A 20,445-nucleotide genomic window follows, 5' to 3' on the forward strand; every position below is an offset into this window, starting at 1 on the left:
GGGGGAAGGGTGTGTGGGTGAGGACAGGGGCCGTGAGGTATACGTCATTTTAAGGCACTTTGTCAGCTGTGTGCGTGGTTGACCCGAGCTGGAGTTGGGGCCCAGTCGTACCTTCGATAGTTCCGCAGCCAAAGGAATGCGGCTCGACTTGGGCCCGCTGTTTGTGTCGTTAATCAGAAGATTGGGAAGACGTTTAGAAATATTAGTGAGTTTTCTTCCATATACGACTGTTAAGATTTGATCACTGGTCTTGTTGAAAACAGAAGATTTGATCACGTATTTTTCATCATTTATATTTTTCCAGTTTTGGTTCGAAGTATAAAATCATACTCCAACCAGAACATACTTGGACCACCGATCAAGGTAATTGTGGGCTAACTCAATTCAAAGGTGCACCTTGGATGTTGTTACGCAGTGACAGCAGGACGCATTTTATGTGCCTCCAGAGCTCAAAAGTCAAAACATTACTTTTCCAATATTCAGGTTTACGCGGCCACGGCAATCTTGTTAATCGTCTGAAAGAACTTTGTTAAGATAACGATATATTACAAGTGGATCGTTCAATAGCCACAAAAACTTCCGCATACCAGAAAAGAGATTACCAGAAAAGAGATTCACAGGACAAAACTTGGATTCCACACCCACAAAACTGGCTACAGATTACACCATGATTTAGCTATAAGCATACTCTTCTACCCATCAATTTGGATCTAATTTCGGCAGCACAACATATCATGTATGGATCGTTTCACACACTTGTCTTGTCTCGCACACGCAAGTGCTTCCAGCCTACTGCTTTGAATTGGAAGTATCGGCGTCCTGCTTCACTATGCTGAGGTCACCGCCTTGTTTGCTAGCAATATTTGCAGCTTTTATTTCATTGGCGTGGTTGATGAACTTTGTGAGTTCCTGGAAATATGGAAAGCGCCTTGCTGTTAGTAAAAAGAAAATATGGACAAACCAATTACAAAATTATCAGCAGACTAGACAAGTCAGGAAGCTACTGGGTCACAGTATTGGTCCATTTGACTACAATGATAATTCTACAAAAACTACAAGGGAAAATGATACATGAACTACAACAAATGCTAAAAAACAAGAAGGGAAAATGCTGGGAAAAAAACTACAAGAAAAAACAATAGACAGAACCAACTGTATCCTAATTGCCTAATTCCTAAATGTACAAAACAACAGCAAGACCTAAGCCATGTTCTAAATATGATTAATATACTCCCTCAGTCCCATATTAAGTGCCACAATATTACATGTATCTAGACATATTTTAGTATATAGATACGTCCATATTTAGACAAATTTGGGTCATTTAATATGAGACGGAGGGAGAATAATAGACACAGCAACAATGATGAGGACTTTGCACATCTAATCTGTTAAATTGACATCATGACGTGGAACTTGCTACCAGTATTACAATGATCTACATGGGCTTAGAATACCAAATAAATGTATACATAATCATGCCAAGTATAGGTATATATTTTAACTGCAAGTACAAGTACAATTGCAAAAAGTAGGCTATAGGACACAGCAAAACATATCTCATGACATACTTCACTGATAGCCATACAATTTCAGCTACAAAGATGCCACTTTACTGAACATTGTTACCAAGCCAGAATACTATTGTAATCATTGTAGCTATGATGTCATGTGGTACAAAATCCTGGATTAAATCAGAACTAGGTAGATCAGAAGAAATATCGATAATGCAACTAGACCGAGTTCTCGGATTCCACACTAGGTGCAACAACTTCTTGACTTTTTGTTTTGTGTGGTTCTAGAGGTATTCAATTATTCATTAGATCATATAGAATGTCTGAAGACTCAAGATAACGGGGGGAGTTCAGTCAATCTATGGTGAGATAGCAATTAGAAATTCTTTTTGCCGCCTTCATTTTCTATGTTTTAGGCTTTAAGATCAGCACTAAACTTTTCAAGGTTATGTGTCTTCTATATTTCAAGAATATTATTGATTCACAGATTATTTGGCTGAAAATTTCATGGATTCTTCCTGTTGTTGCTTCTGATCAAACTATTGACATTCCAATTCATCATGTCCAGGTGCTTTCGTTCCTTGCCTTACCATATAAGTACAGTTCTGCAATTTTGGTGTGAGATGTCTTATGTATTACTCCCTCCGTCCCATATTAAGTGACTTTCTATTACATGTATCTAGACGTTTTTTAGGCAGAGATACATTCATATTTGGGTAAATTTGAGTCACTTAATAAGTTAATATGGGACGGCGGGAGTATTATTATTCAGTAGTGATGACTGATAAGTGAAAGAGAAAAGGACAGATGTGCTAGTAGAAACCAAAAAATGAAGTAATTGACACACTTTTTAGAACTACTGCTTCCTCAAGAGAAAAGCAGTTATGATAAGCTTATTTGCCATGAGTCCATGCAGGACAAAGGTAAATGTTTTCCCTTGAAGTGATCTGCTACTGGAGCAAGTGTTGTGTTAGAAATAAGTACTTTCCGTAGATGTCCTTTTTTAAGCTAAGAGATCATTGGCAGGAGTGTTGTTTCTTTGGAGTTTGGACTGAATGATTATTTTGCTATTGCAATGCCAACAAAGTAATACTCCGTATGAGTATTTTGGGTTTTGGTGGGGACCCCAAGATTGTTTTGCCCCAGAGGACCCTATATGTATCGGGAGGCCCTAAACAGGAACCAGCGTGTTTTACATCGATGGTACCAATTAGCACTACCAACCCTTAGCAACCGATTATATCCCTGCCTCAGCACCCAATTACACTTGAAAAACCCAAACCTACAACAGGCAACACAACCAATAATCCAATATTGTTTCTTTAATGGAAGAAGATGCATGATGTGAATCCTCATTGACAGGGAACAGATTTACTGGCCACACTCATACCTTGTCGGCGTCCATGTCCTTGGTGCACTTGGTCGGCTTCACGGCCCTCTTCCCTACAAGAATCCGCCAACCAACCAATCAAACAAACAAGCAACCAACCATAAGATAGCATCACGGAAGAACAACAAGCTAGGATGCGTGGATCGACCAACTGGTCGGCCTTGTAGGGTGCACGGACCTTTGCGGATGTGGGGCGCCTTGCCGTGGCGGCTGGGAGGGATGGACTTCTTCTTGGTCTGCCCCTTGAACATGGTCTGCTTCTGCGTCATCTTCTCGCCCTCTAGGATCGAGCAGCCGCCGCCCCGTGGGTTGTGGTGCTACGAGGATTTCCGGATTTTTGGCTCAAACACGGAGCTTCAGCTATGGCGGTCGGGGATACGCGGCGGCTGCCTTCCTAGGGTTTTGCATTGGTTGGGGAAGAAAAGAAGCCCAGTAGCTAAAGCCTTAAAGGCCCAAATTTTGTTTTGTTCCAAAGGCCTTTTCTTTTGCGTAATTCAAAGTTTGATTCGGAGCACGGGCTCCATAGGCCCAGTCCCCACTGAGCATAGCATACTTCGCTAAAAAAAAAGGTATTCCCATGTGCTAAAAAAAAGTGGTCTGTGTATTCAAAGGAAAAACAGGAACTTACGAGAAGTACGGAAGTTTTTTTAAAACTCTAGCTGCCTGAAGTTTTTTCTAAAAAAAATCTCTAGCAGCATGAGAAAACCACGTTCCCAATCTCCGCCGATTCTCTCGGAGCCGTCCAGTCAATTGAGGCCTGTTTGTTTGGGCTTTTGCTTCAGCTTTTAGTGCTTTTAACAATCTCAAAAGCACTTCTCCTGTTTACACATGAAACGGAGAAGTTAGAAGCACCAAAAACACATCCGAAGGTGCTTCTCGACTTCATGTGTAAACGGAAGAAGTGCTTTTGAGATTGCTAGAAGCACCGAAAGCTGAAGCAGAAGTCCAAACAAACAGGTCCTCAGTTATGAGAGGCGGTGGTCTAGTGGAAATCATAAAATCTAGCCTACAGTTTAGTTCTGAGAAGTATTCCTCTTTTTCAAAAAAAATAACACGCACTCATTTCAAATTACATTGATCGATAATTAAACTAATGATTTGGATTTGTTTCAAAAAAGTTTCCAATATATAAAATTTATAACACATAATTTACATATTATTAGTCTTAATCGTTGGTCAAAGTTCGACCGCGAAATACATGCACGTCTTATTTTATATGGAATGAGTTAGTATTATGTTATCTTCTTCGTAAGGCTTGGGTGGCCTTTGTGGGCAGTGTCCAACCCAATATGTTCTTTTTCACAAACATTTATACGCGCAGAAAAAAATCATGTCAATACGTAAAGAAATCCGTTGTTTTTTAAACTTGGCTGTTCGTCTTGGAGCAATGCATTTGGACACATTTGTACGTAAGCTAGTGGCTCCGTCCTGCGTCAAACTGATGCTCGCTGAGCTCATCGGACCGTCATTAAACCACAAGCTTGTATCCTCTTCGCCAAAAAAACAAAAAACAATAAGCATGACTTAGCCGGCCAGGAGATACAAGCCATTAAACTACAGATGACTCAGTTTTGCCAAATAAATTCCCGAAAAGATTGTGTACAAGTGTAAATTTGAGCTCCCCCGGTTACATCTTGCTTCAAAATACACTAATCAAGAACATGGAAGGTTAATATTATCTTTCTAGGAAGGCATAGGCAGCAGCAACGATGATATCACGAGCTCTCAGTTGTATCCATTTTCGAAGCTTCCTCGACGCCTTTGAAAAGGACGCGCAGCTTCCTCAGAGATGACACTTTATTCCCATTGCTCTCCGCCATACCTGAAACATGAACGGTTACAAACGAGGCTCCTTTAAGGAGCTCAAACATGGGGATGCTCAGGTTTTGCCGCGTCATCTGCTCGAGCACTTCCGGCGACTGCATGTACAGGTTGTTGCCTTCGTGCGTCACACTAGCTTTTGACATCAGCAGTTTGGGGTGTTTCTCAAGCATCTTGATGAACTGTCCATGAGTGGAAAATAGATTCAGAAATCTGCAGGCAGGCAGGTATGTATGTATGCACAACAAATAGTACATCCACTAATCAGTTGACATAAATCTAGGTACTAATCTGCCTTTAATCTTTGTGTCAGTATAAGAAAGTGTGTTTCTTTTCAGCTATCTGTTCCTTCAGAAAGAGAATAATCTGCTACTTAGAAAAGTCATTTTGCTGAAAAACATGGTACAGGTTTCAAACTTTGCAAGCCTAGCAGAAGTTTTTCCTTTGAAGACCCAATTATGTGATTTTTACATGATGATTGTATTCATCTGCTACATGTGAGATAGTAGAACTTTTCTTCACACATGCTTGAATTAAAACAGCTAGCATCTTAACCCATTTCATAATTTGAGCACATCTGTAGTTCGTTGATACATATTTAGAAGTCCATCTACCTCTAATATATGAACGAGTGTGAGTAAGGTAACTAGGTGAGTATGACAGAAACTTTGTTCATCCAATCATATCTCCCTTGACATGGGCATGCAACTTTTTAAGTTTTGAGTGTGTTACTGACCTCTGACAGAGTAGATGATGTGTCCAGCTCAATGAGGGTACCAGGTCCACATACAAGGCAGTCCGTGTCTCTAACAAACTCCGTTACTTTAATATGAGTTCCTACAAGACCATTGTACCTGCATGATGACAAAAATAATCATTAAGACTCTTCATATGTTTTTGTGAGTTGTGACTGGTCAAGTAATGCATTTGCTTCAGATATGACTGTTGAAAAAGTTAACAGATGTAGGCATGTAGCACCCCGTGGGCAATAATGAAAATATTTCGAGAGAATATGGTGACACACTGGCACATCATGACAACAACCAATTTTTACCAAATCATTTCAATCAACTATGGTGACACACTGGCACATCATTTCAATCACCCAATTTATATTATTCCCTCCGATCGGTATTACTTGTCTCAAATTTGTCCAAATACGGATGTATCTATGTGTAAAAAGCGTCTAGATACATGTAATATTTCGACAAGTAATTCCAGAGGGAGTGGTAGCATTTAGCAAAAGAGATCAATAATTCACCGTAGTGCCAAATAACCTTACTGCTAAGCATATGTAGAATCAAATCATTAAGAGTAATGACTATCAGATGGCACATCATTTTGAGTTAAGTTTTTTTGCCTTTCTAGAAACTTCTCTCAACAAGTTTGATTTTCTCTCAAGTACTCAGCAACTTAGCATGCAGATTATTGTCCACTGTGAGTGGATATGAATAATTTAGAAGATTATACATTTCTTGTCGATTGTTGGGCACCTTTGAGTTATATATGGTGGTTTTAGCCAGTTCATACACAGGGATACACTCAGTAGAGTGAAGTGAACCACTACCACTAATACATGTGAATCAACAGCAATATATACATTTCGCATTCAGATTGCAACAGATTTGGTTAAAAGGTAAGAATATAAACATTGCTAAATGATTCCTTGAATATCTCCTTCATTCTCACTCTTTGTGGAAACCAAGTATTTCAATAAAAACAAGACATGAAGCAACGGAACTCACGTGAGATAGTTTAACACACTTTTGCTGCAGCCAGAGACAAGCTTCAAAGCTTCCAATGCACAAGCGGCAGAAATAATTGCATTTGTTGAAGCAATGGCTGGGATGATATTCTTAACAACACCCTGTAATTCATACAAACATGGGCAGGAATATGTGTCACTATCCTCTTAAATTAACAAGTCCAGATTCCAATTTATACAACAGAAGTACAGAAGAAATAATAAAACATACTTACTCATCCAAATAATCAAGAAGACAAATTAGTTGGCCTAAACAAATACAGAACTATAAGAAAACTGGCAGATTATATCACTGGCGCAACAATATTATGATGACCCCATAGATTGCTAAATATTGAAAAGGTTCATTCTGAAATGCTCTCAAATGCCTCATATCCGAAGGACGTAAAAGTTAGTACTTCCTAAGTTGTGTAATTCACATTAAGCAGTGATAGTTTTTAATTTGCCATTCCTATTAGCAAGTGGATACAATAAGGCCAAAGCACCGACTTTCACCTGCCTAACAACATATTGCTGCCCCCTTTGAGCATGAATCATAATAACATTGGATTTGTTTCATATATTAAATGCCAATACATATTAAATAAAGAGAATAAAACAAATAGATAAAGAAATATTATGATTCTGGCAAGAATGTTAGATTTTGTATGAAGATAGAATGCATTGTTAATGGGTGCAAAAATAAGCACATTTCACAAAGGAGGGAAAGTACAGAACTCTAATATACATAAGGTAGGATTAAAGTCACATCCTAGGCCTGGAGAATAAACAAAGATGAGAACAGACCTGAGTCAAAGAATACGTAACTCCGGAAATACCAAAAAGTTCTGCTCTTTGTAAAGCCTGTATTAGTAGACAGAGATTAGACACAGAAAAAGATGGTGCTAAGATAAACTACATGTCAATATAGTAGAGCAAACCTCTGAATAAATCCATTGCATATGTTCAGCATTATCAGCATCAAAAGGTTTTCCAGTGTGAACCTGCAAGAGTGAATTTAATTGTTAGAAAATAAATAAATTAAAGAGCAAATTGCAGATACAAGAATTATACCTCATCCCATTTGATCAAATGAGCATACTCAATGCAATGAGCTGCAGTTCTCGGAGTCTCGGCGAGGGTACACAAGGGAAACTTGACCTGGGGAGGAAAAAGCCATATGTTGCATTCAAAGCAAGGTGTTGTCCCTGGCATAATGACTCTAGCGTGACCTTTGAAACCTTCCGTCCCACCATCTACCATAGGTTTAGCCGTTTTTGGGATTGGTTTGTCATCTGAGTCATACTCTGCAATTCCAATGATATATTGGCATCAGCAAACTACTGAAGAACATTGTGAGTTTGAATGTGTAACAAAAAATGCCGTAACCTCTGCTTTTGAGAAGCGGAGACAATAATCAAACTGCATTACGGTAAACAAAAGGGTAATTACTATCTGCATTGAATTACATAGCCTTGATTTTATGTACATCACATCATATCATTTTAAGCACATATGTTTGTCAAACTTTCTTGATTCCCATGTTGCAATGAATGTGCAGGCAAACAGTTCACTTGCAAATTTGCAGTTGAAATTATTGTACTAGAAGAAGACAGATGAAGACGGTGTACAGTGTACAGTGTTCATTCCAAGTAACTGAATAGAGCTACATAAAAATTGTATGGAAATATATACCTAAGAAACCACAAGCCACAGAATTGATATAGCTCCGAGCTTCAATTGAATCCAGACCGAGGACAATTATTTGAAACTGATTATAGAACTCTAGCTCTTTATCTTCAATCCTACAAAAATGGGGCACAATGTTCACTCCGCTAACTCGCTCCATAACCCTCTTTGCAGCTACTTCAGCCTTGGGCTTCCCAACATCTTGAACCCTGTAATAGAAGAAATGCTCATTGAGGTGATAAGTTATAGAAAAACATAAAAACAAACATGCAAAATCTAAACAGATAAATGGTTGCTGCCGTAAAAAAGTGAGGCTTAGGCCATACTCAAAGAGTACGGCTTGGTATGCTGTTGTTGTTTTGTCCTGTGCTTATATGTCGAAAGCTACTGTCAAAACGAAATTGCGAAAACCTATTACTGATTTTGGTAATCAAACTGAAGTTAAACAGATCGTACTATCCGATGATTGCCCTCCAATGTTTATTCTTACATGTTCATGGTTGTGTGTAATATATTTGTTTCCAACTTGAATAAGAAAAGAGTAGCCAACCAAACACAACATATCTAAAAGGGGTTCGACCAAACAAGGTTCTCATAGTCCACCGCAATGCCATATGGAGCATAACTAGGCCAAATTTATCCTCGCTTAGAATTTGAAGTGGAGATGATGATCACTTCCTTTTTTTGCCAATTGATTCATATTGTTCGGAAAACTTGGATTAGCCTTCTTGTAGTTATCTAATATCCCGTGCCTATACAGTATTTTCCTGAGGGGAATACATATGTATTGTTGCCATCACATAGGAAAAAGGTAATTGTTGAGCTAAAACCCCTCTATGTTGCTCCTACTTTTGGTAACCCAAAACTTGGAAACGTTTATAAACTTTGCAAGTCTAACCAGCCCCATTGCATTTTAAAGGACTAAGCAGTCTGATGTCGTTCTTCTATTATATCATCTCTTCAACGCATACATTATGCACTCTCCGTGCAAGCGAGAAATATGTTACCACACACTGAACAAGCACAAGCCTAGCGTTTTGCATGTGAATAGACTCCACTACAATGCATAAACCCTATTTTCTTTTCCTCCCGCGACTCATAAGAAGGTAATCCGTCTAATCACACGGGGATATAATAATACTGGGTGTGGAGAAGGACCTGAAGAGGAACTGCCGGTTGAGGTTGGAGACGTCGATGGTGTCCATGTCGATGACGTGCAGGTTCTTGAACCCGGAGAGGGCGAGGTCCTTGAGGAGCTCGCACCCCAGCCCGCCCGCCCCCACCACCAGCACCTCAACGAAGCTCCCGATGTCGTCTCGCAGCTGCACGCACGGGGACAACAAGCCATCTAATCTAAGTGGGAAGCGCGAGGAATCGCAAGGAGAAGGAGCGCCGGTGGCTAACCCCGGGGCTGGGCTGGAAGGTGGCGTGGACGAGGTTGCCGGGACGGGAGAGTAGGATGTCCAGGTCCCTCCACCTCTCGGGCTCCGTCGGCGGCGGCGCCTCTGCGTCGGGGGAAGCCATCTCCGCCTGCGAAATTTGCCTTTGGACTGGGGAGGAATCTGTATGAGCCAAAGGGGTCAGAGTTGGGTTCTCCGGGAAAGGGGACTAGTAGAGAGGAAAACCCAGGACCTTGGCGTGGACGGTCAGGATGCGTGATTCGTCGCCCGATCGGACAGCATCCGATGGATGATGTTGGCGAACCGGGTTCTCTTGCTTGGCCCGAGTGCCCGACCTTGTTTTTTTTGACCCGGTGTCCCGACCCATGTTGCTCAAATTTAGTAAATCAAAGTGAATTTTTAGTGAATTTTATGTCTTATTACGGATTCATAAGAAATTTAAATTATATCATTTCATTCTGGTTGTGAAACATGAGCGGAACAAAGTGAAATCGGAGCGAAACCACAATATAGACATTAATGAGTTTTTTTTAACTTAATGATATTTAATTCTAGTTTCACTAAAAATTATTTCGAATTCACTAACTTTTGGCAATTTAGGAAGGGCCTTACCGGCATAAGATTACTTCAGATTTTGTCCTAAGTCAAAAATATTAAATTTTGACTAATTTTATTGGAAAATGTAGCATCATTCGTGACACTAAATAGACCACCATTGGATCCGTTTTAAAATTTAGTTTCATAATATAACGATTTGATGTTATGTGTTGTTACTCTTTTCAACAAAATTGGTAAATCTAAAAAATGTTTGACTTAGCACAAAACATAGAAATACACTTACTCGTGGGCAGATGGAGTATATGAGTCCATATCGCAAAATTTTCTTATGGGTTTGGCGACCACATGAGCTTTGATTATTAATTAAGCAAAGAAAAGACTCAGTCTACGAGGAACACGGAAACCACCGCTCTTGGTCACACTACCTAGCTAACAAAGATGCTGACAAATGAAAGAACATTCATCAAGGGGTTCTATAACCACCAGTCCTCGATTCTAGAGAGAGAAATCAAAACCTGAAAAGAGGACTCCTCCATATGCACGTCCCAAATAGCACATCGAAACAAAAAACGTACATCATCATATCCAACAAAAAAGATGTCCCACAAGAGGACGAGACACCAATGGTTGGGGAGAGTGGGGACCCACACCGACTCAACCAAAATGATAACAACATCCAAGAGCATCATCGTCAAAGTTGGGCAAAAGACTGTTGTTTGGAGCGCTTCCACCATCGTTACTAGACCACCACAAGGCCAGCCCATCATACCACCACTTCCAACATCACCAAAAAACGGGGTCATGAATTAGCTCGACTGGTAGGTCCATAAATATGCTTGTTATGAAAGTGCATGTCTCTATGGAGCGTGGCCTTCTCTCTCAAACCTATTTCATTGCCTGACAACACTCTTTGGGTTACGAGAATTCGGTTGCGTCATTGCACGTCCAACATATGAACCTGTAACTTACAAGTCCATCTTTCGCGCCGCCGCCATCTATGGTTTACAACACAATTGTCCTGCAAGTTTTAACTAGTATAACCCGATTTACGCTCAAATTCAAAACTCCAGTCAATCATATTATGTGCCGTGGATTTAGTAATATGGGTTGGAGGAGTATTTTTTTTAGGACAGGACTAGTGGGCGGCCGTTGGCTGGTTAATCCCAACCAGCCAACGGCCCTAATATAGAAACTTACCGTTTCTTTAATCTAGTCAATCCTAATTAGGAAATCCTGACCTGAATCACGCACTCACCAAACCATCATGCGTCGTGTGCGCTAAAAACCCCGTGACCCCTGCACGACCCCACCGTTGTCATTTTGGTATATTTTGACAAATATTTTTGAAAAGGTACTGTTGTGTTAAACTATGCAACTTTTCATCCTTGTTTTGCAAATTTATCTGCAGTGCCACATTGAAGCAAAAGTTGATATAACGAACACAATATTGCAAACAAAATGAGTCAAAGTTGCTTGCAATACACTAAAAAACTGACAACAAAAATCAACATTGGAATGATAGTTACTTGTTAAGGAGTTAACATTGTCAACACCATGGCAAAGTCCTTTGTAGAGGATCCAAAGTTGTTGCGCTTTCATAGTAGCAACTTCTATTAATCCGTCGCCAACTTTATCATTTGCGCTAGCAGTTTGTCTTTTGTGTCGACAACTTTTCACATATTAGCAACTTTGGGTCTATACTATCAACTTTGATCACATAATTCTGATTTTGGTTTGTATATCGACAACTCTGACGATCATACTAGCAATTTTGTCTGTTATATCTGCAATTTTCACTAACAAACTAGCAACTTTTCATTTTGTACTGACAACTTTGACTCGCATACTAGTAACTTTGGCCGCTATATCAACAACTTTCATTCAGATAGTAGGAATTTTGGTTACCAGTTACAATTTTGACTATACCAGCAACTGTCTTTTATACTGACAAATTTGGCTACTATACCGGCAACTTTGACTCACATTGTACCAACTTTGGTTAACAGTGACAACTTTGATTCACACACTAGCAACTTTGGGTCCTTTACCAGCAACTTCCACACACATGTTAGCAACTTTGGTTCACTATCAAAATATCAACTTTGACTGCTATACCGGCAACTTTCACACACATATTAGCAACCTTGGTTCACTACAATTTATCAACTTTGGCTACTATACTGATAAGTTTTACTCACATACTAGCAATTTTGGTTGACTATCATATTAGCATCTTTGTCTGCTATACCGACAATTTTGACTACCAGACTATCAACTTTGACTATTTTGACTCACATATGAGCAATTTTGACTTACATATTAGCCACTTTGACTTAGATATTAGCAACTTTGGTCTCTATATCAACAACTTTGACTATCAGGTTATCAAATTTGGTTTCTATATTGACAAGTTTAATTCACATACTAACAACTATGGTGGATTATCATACTATGAAATTTGGCTGCTATACCAGCAATTTTTCACATACTAGCAATTCTGTCTTCTATATCCGCAACTTTTCACGTACTAGCAATGTTGGCTACTATACCGGAAATTTTAACTCAAATATTAGCAATTTTGATTTCTATATTCGGCAAATTTGATTCACATACTAGCAACTTTGGCTTCTATATCGGCAACTTTGACTCACATACTAGCAACTGGCTTTTATAGCGGCAATTTTGACTCACCTAGCAACTTTGGCTGCTATAATGGCAACTTTAATTCACATACTGGCAACTTTGACTCACACACTAACATCTTCGTCTTCTATATCGACAACTTTGACAATCATACTAGCAACTTTGTTTTCTATACTAACAATTTTGACTCACATACTAGCAATTTTGGCTGCTACAACGATAATTTTCATTCACATACTAGCAACTCTGTTGTTGCATGTAGCAACTCTATGATTCTTCTAAGAAACTATTTCTCAACTGTTTAGCATCTAAAACAGGCAAACCTAGTGCCAAAAGTGTATCATAGGGCATAGCACACTATATGGTTGATTTCTCAACATCGGATCATAGGACAATGCCAACAGGCCCATGGGGAGAGCGACTGATGCATGAACTTTGATGTTTATTACCTTGTTTTTCCATGATATTTGTGTCGCTTTAGATGTTAGAAACGATCTCATACTGGCAACTTAGCTCTCATACTAGCATATTTTGCTGATATACCGGTGGTATTTTTTGTTTCATTCTTAAACATTGGCTCCTACACTAACAATTTTTGTGTGTGTGCGATAGCAACTTTCACTAATGTGTTGGCAACTTTGGCTTGTGTGCTGGCATTTTCGCGCGCATATTGACAACTTTAACCTCTATGCTAGCAACTTTTGTTCACATACTAGAAAATGCTAACTCTTATACTGGCAACTTTAGTCCTCATGTCAGCAACTTTGACTCGTATACTGACAACTTTGAATCTCGTACTTAGTAATGTGTGACAATTTTGTCTTTTATGCTCGCAACTTTCCTAATAAAACGGTCAACTTTGTCTTTTGTTCTTGCAATCTTCGATGGGTACAAAAATTGGGCAAAAATTATGGCTAAAAAGCAACTATTTTGGGTATTTTAGCAAGTAATTTTTGAGCAAATTTTAGCAACTAATTATGCGGATTTAGCAACTAATTACATGTCTTCGGCAACTTTACATTCAAAAATCAGCTCGTGTCATCCTGCTGTCACTTTTTTCCATGGGCCACAGCCCACCTTTCTCTTCCTTCTTCATTTTCCTTCTTGGGCCGCACCTACTCTTCTTCTTGGCCCATGTTGTGGCCGACCGCATCTACTGGCCCATTTGATCTAGGGAGTCGTCTTCGTCTTGTGGTTCAACCTCCAGAAGCAATTCCAGTGGATGCTCTTGCATTGGTCCTTCAATTCTCTCTCCCCCTAACGATTTCTCCTCAAATTGATACATGGGACTTATTTGCCTTCACCAAACGAATCCATTATGCCCTTTAGCTCCCTGTTTCATCTCCTTTATCTTCTCCAATTTGAAGATTGTTTTTCTGTTGCTATTGAGCAGTCATAGGCACCAGCAACACCAAATCACTAACCTAACAGGCGAATCACATCCGGTCAGCGCGAAACACATGCCAGCCCCTTCCCGCCCTGCCGGAATCCATCACTGTGCTGTGGCGGCACCGCATGGCCAGCCCTGTCCCTGCCGCGCGGGATGTAGGGAGGAGGGGGAGAAGGGGGGGGGGGGACCAGGCGGGAGGTGGGGGCAACAGGGGGGCCGGGAGGAAGAGTAGTAGAGGGAGACGGGGGTGTCGGCACTCGGGAGGCATGAGGGAGACTGGAGGACGGGGAAGGGTCAAGGGATGGTCAGAACTCAGAACGGATCGCGTGCGCGTGCGCTCGTTGCGTGCAGAAACTGCCAGAAAGTAGAAACCCACCTGGTCGGGGCATGACCTGGCGGTTCGATCGCGCCGGCTCGATCGAACGATGCGCGCGTGCATGCGCTCGGACGGGAAAAAAAATGCAGTTGCACGTTCTACCCATTCGGTTTTTTTAAAAAGAAACGCGTACATTCCATTAACTAGCAAACCCAACGAGCAAATCCAACAAGATCGCCATCCACCATACGACTTACATCAAATGAAAAGTTTTCGAGCCAGAGCAAATGTTGGGCTTGATCACTGTGAAAACCCAACGCAGGAAACTCTGAAGTCGAAGAAGGCCGTTCTTAAGACTGAACTTGATTGACTTCTCTGAACATTGATTAGCTCGGTTAGCACAGTCCTGACCGTTGAGTGTTACCGGACGGCTCAGCGTGGTCGTCGAACCCCGACCCAGACCAAACCCCTCGACCGCCGGGGCTTATCCGCTCTTCGGACCTCGCCTGCTCCGCTCCTCAGCTCAGCTCAGCTCGCTCCCCACAGCTGCCACGCCATGGAGGCGGCCGCCGCCCTCTCCCCTCCCCGCGTCGCCGCCCTCGACGCCCGCGCCCTCTTTTCCCCTCCCACCGCCCTCCCCTCCTCTCCCTCCTCCCGCCTCCGCCTCGCGGCCCGCCCGCGCGCGCTCGCCGCCTCCCCCTCCTCCGTCGTGGCCACCCCCAGGCAGCGGTTCCTGACCCCGCACCCGGACCCCGCCGCCGGCCGCGGCGCCAGGGACGTCGTCGCGATGGTACGAGGAGCTGCACTTTGGATCGCTGACCCAATCTGCGCCATGGCTCATTCAGCTGGGTAAATTGATTGGCGTTCGTCTTCTTGCTTGGCAGGTCATCCCGTTCCTGAGGGGACACGCATTTGAGCAGCCGCCGCCGGACCTGGCCTCGTTCCTGTACAAGAACAGGATCGTGTACCTGGGGATGTGCCTCGTGCCGTCGGTGACGGAGCTCATGCTCGCCGAGTTTCTCTACCTCCAGTACGAGGACGCCGAGAAGCCCATCTACATGTACATCAACTCCACCGGCACGACCAAGGTTGGTGCTTCTGCTCCACCTAGTTGCAGGAAGAGTATGTATGCGTGAGCGTGTCTCCGCCTACGCTGTGCTGATATACACGTGCCTTTATAGGCGGAGAAAATTTGTTGACTTGATTAATTAATCTCTGGGTAAGAAATGCACCTCAATTTAGAGTAGCTTGTAGGCTATATATGTAGGGTTTTTAATCCTCAGTTAGCATAATATTAACCTGTTCAACCTCTTTTTAATCCCCAATTAGCAATATATAACATTTTGAACCTCTTTTACTAGATACTGACTGATTTAGATAGTATGCAGTTATTGATATTTTGTTGAAAACTACCACTAGATAGAGACGCCGGATCCAAAGTTTTAAAGGGCTGGAAAATAAAACTTTGCTTGCTCTTTTTACTCTCATTTACCAAGTTCTCCTTCCTTTTTCTTATAGCACATCATTTCTTACAATTATGATCTCCGATGTTCATCAGAATTCTCTGTTCTATTTTCAATCTTTAGACTGTTCTGATATAGTTATCTCCTTCCTTAGAATGGCGAGAAATTGGGTTATGAGACGGAAGCTTTTGCTGTTTATGATGCCATGAGGTCAATTCCTAGCTATCTACTTGTCCCGCTCCCCCCCCCCCCCCCCCCCCATGAACTCTTTGCTGTTCATAATTTTCATAAATCCTATAAATTACTTTCCTCTGTTGTTGCTTTGCACTTTTTTTTACCAATGACAACTTTTACACTAATTGCTAGTTTTTTTTGTATGAAATGTGCATATTTTGTTGCTGACAAGCTTCAGGCCTGTAAAGCTCAAACCTCGTCCATTTGCATCTTGTAGGTTGAAATCATCGCTCGTTAGGTTACATATAGATAACCACAATTATCAGAGTCCACTGCAGAGAAGTTCGGCATAATATTACTTTATTGTATTTTTTTGCGCAAAAATATTACTTTATTGTTGCTGTATAGGAAGTCTAGAGCACTCTGCTCGACTAATTCTTTACTATGTCATGACTGAAATGGTATAAGATGTGAAGACTGAAGAGGCACGTTGATCTACATAGGGTTGTTCAAATCGGGTTGAGTCCAACCCATGAAAACCAGCGATCAAGCAACTAGTTCATCTGCCTAATTACAACCTGACCGATGGACCTAGTGTAGAGAAAATGAACAACCGGTTTTGACGGGTTGAGCTCAAAGCATAGTTGAGCAACCCCAGGTCTAAATATATTGTTAGTCGAAGTTAGAAAAGTTTGGCTGCATGTTCTCTGAAGTCACATAATAGAATAGTAAACGAATGCAGGAATGGGAAAATATGGGATTGGAATGCCATACCATCTTGCCCATAGGGCTGTACTATATAGGAGGCCTGAGATGCATGAGCCATGGAAATTTTCCTATGAAACAGAGCAGAAAGAAGCCATATGAATAAATCAACTGGCTTACAATGCTGCATACTACCTTCATTCCTAAATATAAGATGTTCTAGCTTTGTCCTAAGCTTAAAGTTTGACCAAGTTTATAGAAAAATACATTAGCATCTACAATATCAAATAAGTAAACTATGAAAATATATATCATGACAGAGTTAATAAAACTAATTTTGAGTTCTAGATGTTGGTTGGTTTTTCTACAAGCCTGGTCAAACTTTAAGAAGTTCGACTTAGGACAAAGCTAGAACATCTTATATTTATGAACGGAGGGAGTACCAAACAAACCAACATAGGAAAAATATTATCTAACAAGCTGTCTAAAGATATGCATGTGGCCTAGCAATTCCAGCAGTACTTCTGGAATGCTGTCTTAAATCTTCACCCAATGCAGGTATGTGAAAATCCCAATTTTTACACTGTGCATTGGCAATGCATGGGGAGAAGCTGCTTTACTCTTGGCTGCTGGTGCTAAAGGTAACCGTGCTGCACTTCCATCATCGACGATAATGATGAAGCAGGTTATTTCTGTTCTTTTTGTTTATAGAGATAGCAGTTTAATTTCTCTCTCGATGCACGTTTCTAGCTGGATGATGATGGCAGAATACCATATTATATTCTTCCTCTTTTAATCTTGGTGTATTCATGCAAATAAGGTGTTTGGTTTGTGGGTCTACCCATCATCCCTACCAATTATTTGGCCATGCCCAAGTTTGGCCTTTGTTAGGATAGTTGCCATTTTTTGGCATGCACATGCCTTTTCATCCAATTCCAATGTTTTTTTTTCAAATATTGGCCAAAGCATGGGAAACCAAAACCTGGGTCAGCTAAAAAAATTATGGGCACACTATCAAGCACTTGATACTTCTGTTGTGGACACACTCAGCTGTGCACACTGTACAATGTTTTCTTGTTAGACTTGTTTATACTTTATAAATATGAGGCTCGTTTGTCTTACTCTTCTGACCTGTAATGTGCAGCCAATTGGTCGATTTCAAGGTCAGGCGACAGATGTTGACATAGCAAGAAAGGAAATACGAAATGTGAAGATAGAAATGGTACTTTCTCGTACCTTGCAGGAAGAAAGAGCTGACAACCTCAACATGAATTCAAACTAATTCAGCATTATTTAACACGTCCTTGTCTTACCAACTTGTTCAATTCTAGACTCCTATTTTCTCACTGGTACGTGTTAATCAAGAACAGCGGCGGGAAGCAAAATTGCATTTGCACTACCTATATAGTACTTCACGTTTTCATGGCTTGAAGCCATTTCATTCAAAATTCCAATGCTGCCAGACGGTCACAGCACATGAAGAATATATTCCCTCCGTCCAACAAAAGATGTCTCAAGTTTGTCAAAATTTGGATGTATCTAGACATAACTTAGTGTATAGATGCATTCAAATTTAGTCAAAGTTGAGACATCCTTTGTTGGACGGAGGAAGTACTAGTTCTCTTTGTAGATTTCCTTATATCAATTAAATCATAGCTCTTGGCTAAATGACTTATAGGGAAAACAAAATTAAATATTGATAATCAATCATTAGCAATACTACTTGCACATCTTCAAAAGAATTCATACGAGTTCCCTTTTGTAGCTTTCTTATATCAATTTAGTTCATAGCTCTTGGCTAAATGACTTATAGCGAAAACAAAATTAAATACTCCCTCCATTCAACAAAGGATGTCTCAACTTTGAGTAAATTTGAATGCATCTATACAATAAGTCATGTCTAGATACATCCAAATTTTGACAAACTTGAGACATCTTTTGTTGGACGGAGGGAGTATTGATAATCAATCGTTAGCACTACTTGCACATCTTAAAAAATTCGTAGTAGTTCCCTTTTTAGCTTTCATATTATATATCAGTTTAGTTGATTGCTCTTGGCTAAATGACTTATAGGAAAAACAAAAGTAAATACTGATAATCAATTATTAGCAATACTACTTGCACATCTTCAAAAATTCTTGGCGGTAGCCACGTGCTATGGTAATATAGATCTACTAGCTATGGTTAGAAGACAACAGCCATAGAGAATCGCTGTTTGCATAACATGGATTTAGAAGTAGCATAGTTCATGTCATATTTTCCCTACTTCCCTTTGTCCTGAGAACAGGCACTTATTCTAGGCCATTGGTATAATGAACCATCTGTCTTCTTCGCGCCATTCAGGTTAAGCTACTGTCGAGGCACATCGGTAAACCAATGGACGAGATTGCTCGGGACATCAGACGGCCTAAATACTTCAGTCCTAGTGAAGCGGTGGATTACGGCATCATTGACAAGGTATGCTCTCCAGAATTCCAGAGTGAGCAAAACGAACCAAATTTGACAGCAACTCATTGTAACTCTACAGGTGCTGCAAAATGTGAAAAGTCAAACAGACGCCGGCGTTGTATCGGAAGTAAAAAAAGAATTAATTTGACATCAGGATGCGATATAACTAGGCACATTTTTGTAAGATTCTGGATAGGCAAATGCAGTGCAGAAGATGTTAGGTTGGGATTGCCGTTTGGATTTGGTGGCCGAATAATGCTTTGTTTCTATGGCTGGGTTGGTGTAGCTCGATCTGGTTCCTTGAGCTCTTGTTTTTCTCCCCGAGATGTGTATTTTTCATAGGGTTAAAAAAAGTTCTTTTTCATGAAAAGGAAAGTCACAATTCATGCAGAAATTTGCATTTTTCATATTTTAACCCTTTAAAACGCTGAAGCCCAAACAAACTAATGGAACTAAGCGCATCTGCAAAGGTCTGACTCTTAATTGACTTTTATTTAAAATTTGTTGATATGGAGGAAAGTGAAATAGGGGAGAGAAGCGTGCTGACTCTTGAAGATAGAAGAGCACACTGTTAGTCAAAAGTTGACTAAAAATCAGTTAACAGACGATTTTTTTACCACTGTACACAATCTTATGTTGTGCCATCATTTGAAAGACATGACCTATTGGATGTGTTATTGTACCGTTGACTTTAGGTGCCACGGAGAATCAATAATGTTTCTACCATTATGGATGTCTTAAAGGTTACGTGCAGTATTACGTTGGATTTTTGCAATCTTGTAAGTCTCCTCCCGTTTGCCTTTTCACATAAAATTAGAAAACAAGTTCGACTCGGCACAGTTTAGCAACAACAAACAAGGCTCGAGAAGTGCTCGTAAGATGCACATGTGCAAATTGCACCGTGGTGTGCAACGTGGAAGCACAACCTCTTCAATGTGCCATGCAACCATTGCACTATTGTGTGGAAGCACAACTTTTTTTATGCAACATTATATTAGATTACTTTTTTTGTCGAATCTAAATGTAGAATAATTATCAAAGCAGCATCTCCATTTGGCCCCCTTCATTATCCTCCCCTTCCTTATGATGACACAAGAGCAGAGAGAGGCAGTGGTCATCACTCTTTTTTGGTGAAGAGAGAGCCAACCCTAACCGTTTCTTTCTCACCATCCAGATTTCATCCTGGTTAC

The 20,445-nt window shown here is 40.6% G+C and overlaps 3 protein-coding genes across 3 annotated transcripts; 1 reads left to right on the plus strand and 2 right to left on the minus strand.

Moving 5' to 3' along the window:
* Positions 1 to 478: 478 nt before the first annotated feature.
* On the minus strand, positions 479 to 3,329 carry LOC100845483. The gene is made up of 3 exons (XM_003566910.4): positions 3,083 to 3,329; positions 2,905 to 2,957; positions 479 to 909 (listed from the first exon to the last, which is right to left on the minus strand). The coding sequence occupies exons 1-3, from the start codon at positions 3,171 to 3,173 to the stop codon at positions 790 to 792; spliced, it is 264 nt and encodes an 87-aa protein (XP_003566958.1). The 5' UTR covers positions 3,174 to 3,329; the 3' UTR covers positions 479 to 789.
* Positions 3,330 to 4,410: 1,081 nt separating this feature from the next.
* LOC100838283 (NEDD8-activating enzyme E1 catalytic subunit) lies at positions 4,411 to 9,754 on the minus strand. Its single transcript, XM_003566892.4, has 9 exons — positions 9,563 to 9,754; positions 9,317 to 9,480; positions 8,165 to 8,367; positions 7,544 to 7,776; positions 7,411 to 7,473; positions 7,277 to 7,333; positions 6,471 to 6,592; positions 5,462 to 5,579; positions 4,411 to 4,907 (listed from the first exon to the last, which is right to left on the minus strand). Exons 1-9 carry the CDS (start codon positions 9,680 to 9,682, stop codon positions 4,620 to 4,622), a joined length of 1,368 nt encoding a protein of 455 aa, XP_003566940.1. The 5' UTR covers positions 9,683 to 9,754; the 3' UTR covers positions 4,411 to 4,619.
* Positions 9,755 to 14,926: 5,172 nt separating this feature from the next.
* On the plus strand, positions 14,927 to 19,625 carry LOC100842227 (ATP-dependent Clp protease proteolytic subunit-related protein 4, chloroplastic). Its single transcript, XM_003566902.4, has 7 exons — positions 14,927 to 15,255; positions 15,350 to 15,553; positions 16,083 to 16,138; positions 17,366 to 17,492; positions 17,952 to 18,029; positions 19,151 to 19,264; positions 19,335 to 19,625. The coding sequence occupies exons 1-7, from the start codon at positions 15,022 to 15,024 to the stop codon at positions 19,401 to 19,403; spliced, it is 882 nt and encodes a 293-aa protein (XP_003566950.1). The 5' UTR covers positions 14,927 to 15,021; the 3' UTR covers positions 19,404 to 19,625.
* The last annotated feature ends 820 nt before the right edge of the window (positions 19,626 to 20,445 follow it).

The sequence above is a fragment of the Brachypodium distachyon genome, chromosome 2 (assembly GCF_000005505.3).
Source record: "Brachypodium distachyon strain Bd21 chromosome 2, Brachypodium_distachyon_v3.0, whole genome shotgun sequence".
NCBI lineage: Eukaryota > Viridiplantae > Streptophyta > Magnoliopsida > Poales > Poaceae > Brachypodium > Brachypodium distachyon.

Bases quoted from the DNA above. Each gene is read 5' to 3' on its own strand.
- LOC100845483 (XM_003566910.4), bottom strand. From the start codon at position 3,173: ATGACGCAGAAGCAGACCATGTTCAAGGGGCAGACCAAGAAGAAGTCC. The intron at 2,958-3,082 runs GTCCGTGCACCC...GGATTCTTGTAG, and splicing joins GGCGCCCCACATCCGCAAAG to GGAAGAGGGCCGTGAAGCCG. The intron at 910-2,904 runs GTATGAGTGTGG...CCATATTTCCAG, and splicing joins AGGACATGGACGCCGACAAG to GAACTCACAAAGTTCATCAA.
- LOC100838283 (XM_003566892.4), bottom strand. From the start codon at position 9,682: ATGGCTTCCCCCGACGCAGAGGCGCCGCCGCCGACGGAGCCCGAGAGG. The intron at 8,368-9,316 runs GTCCTTCTCCAC...CTTCTATTACAG, and splicing joins AACCGGCAGTTCCTCTTCAG to GGTTCAAGATGTTGGGAAGC. The intron at 4,908-5,461 runs GTCAGTAACACA...ACTCATGGACAG, and splicing joins CATCATCTACTCTGTCAGAG to TTCATCAAGATGCTTGAGAA.
- LOC100842227 (XM_003566902.4), top strand. From the start codon at position 15,022: ATGGAGGCGGCCGCCGCCCTCTCCCCTCCCCGCGTCGCCGCCCTCGAC. The intron at 15,256-15,349 runs GTACGAGGAGCT...CTTGCTTGGCAG, and splicing joins CCAGGGACGTCGTCGCGATG to GTCATCCCGTTCCTGAGGGG. The intron at 17,493-17,951 runs GTTATTTCTGTT...TGTAATGTGCAG, and splicing joins CGACGATAATGATGAAGCAG to CCAATTGGTCGATTTCAAGG.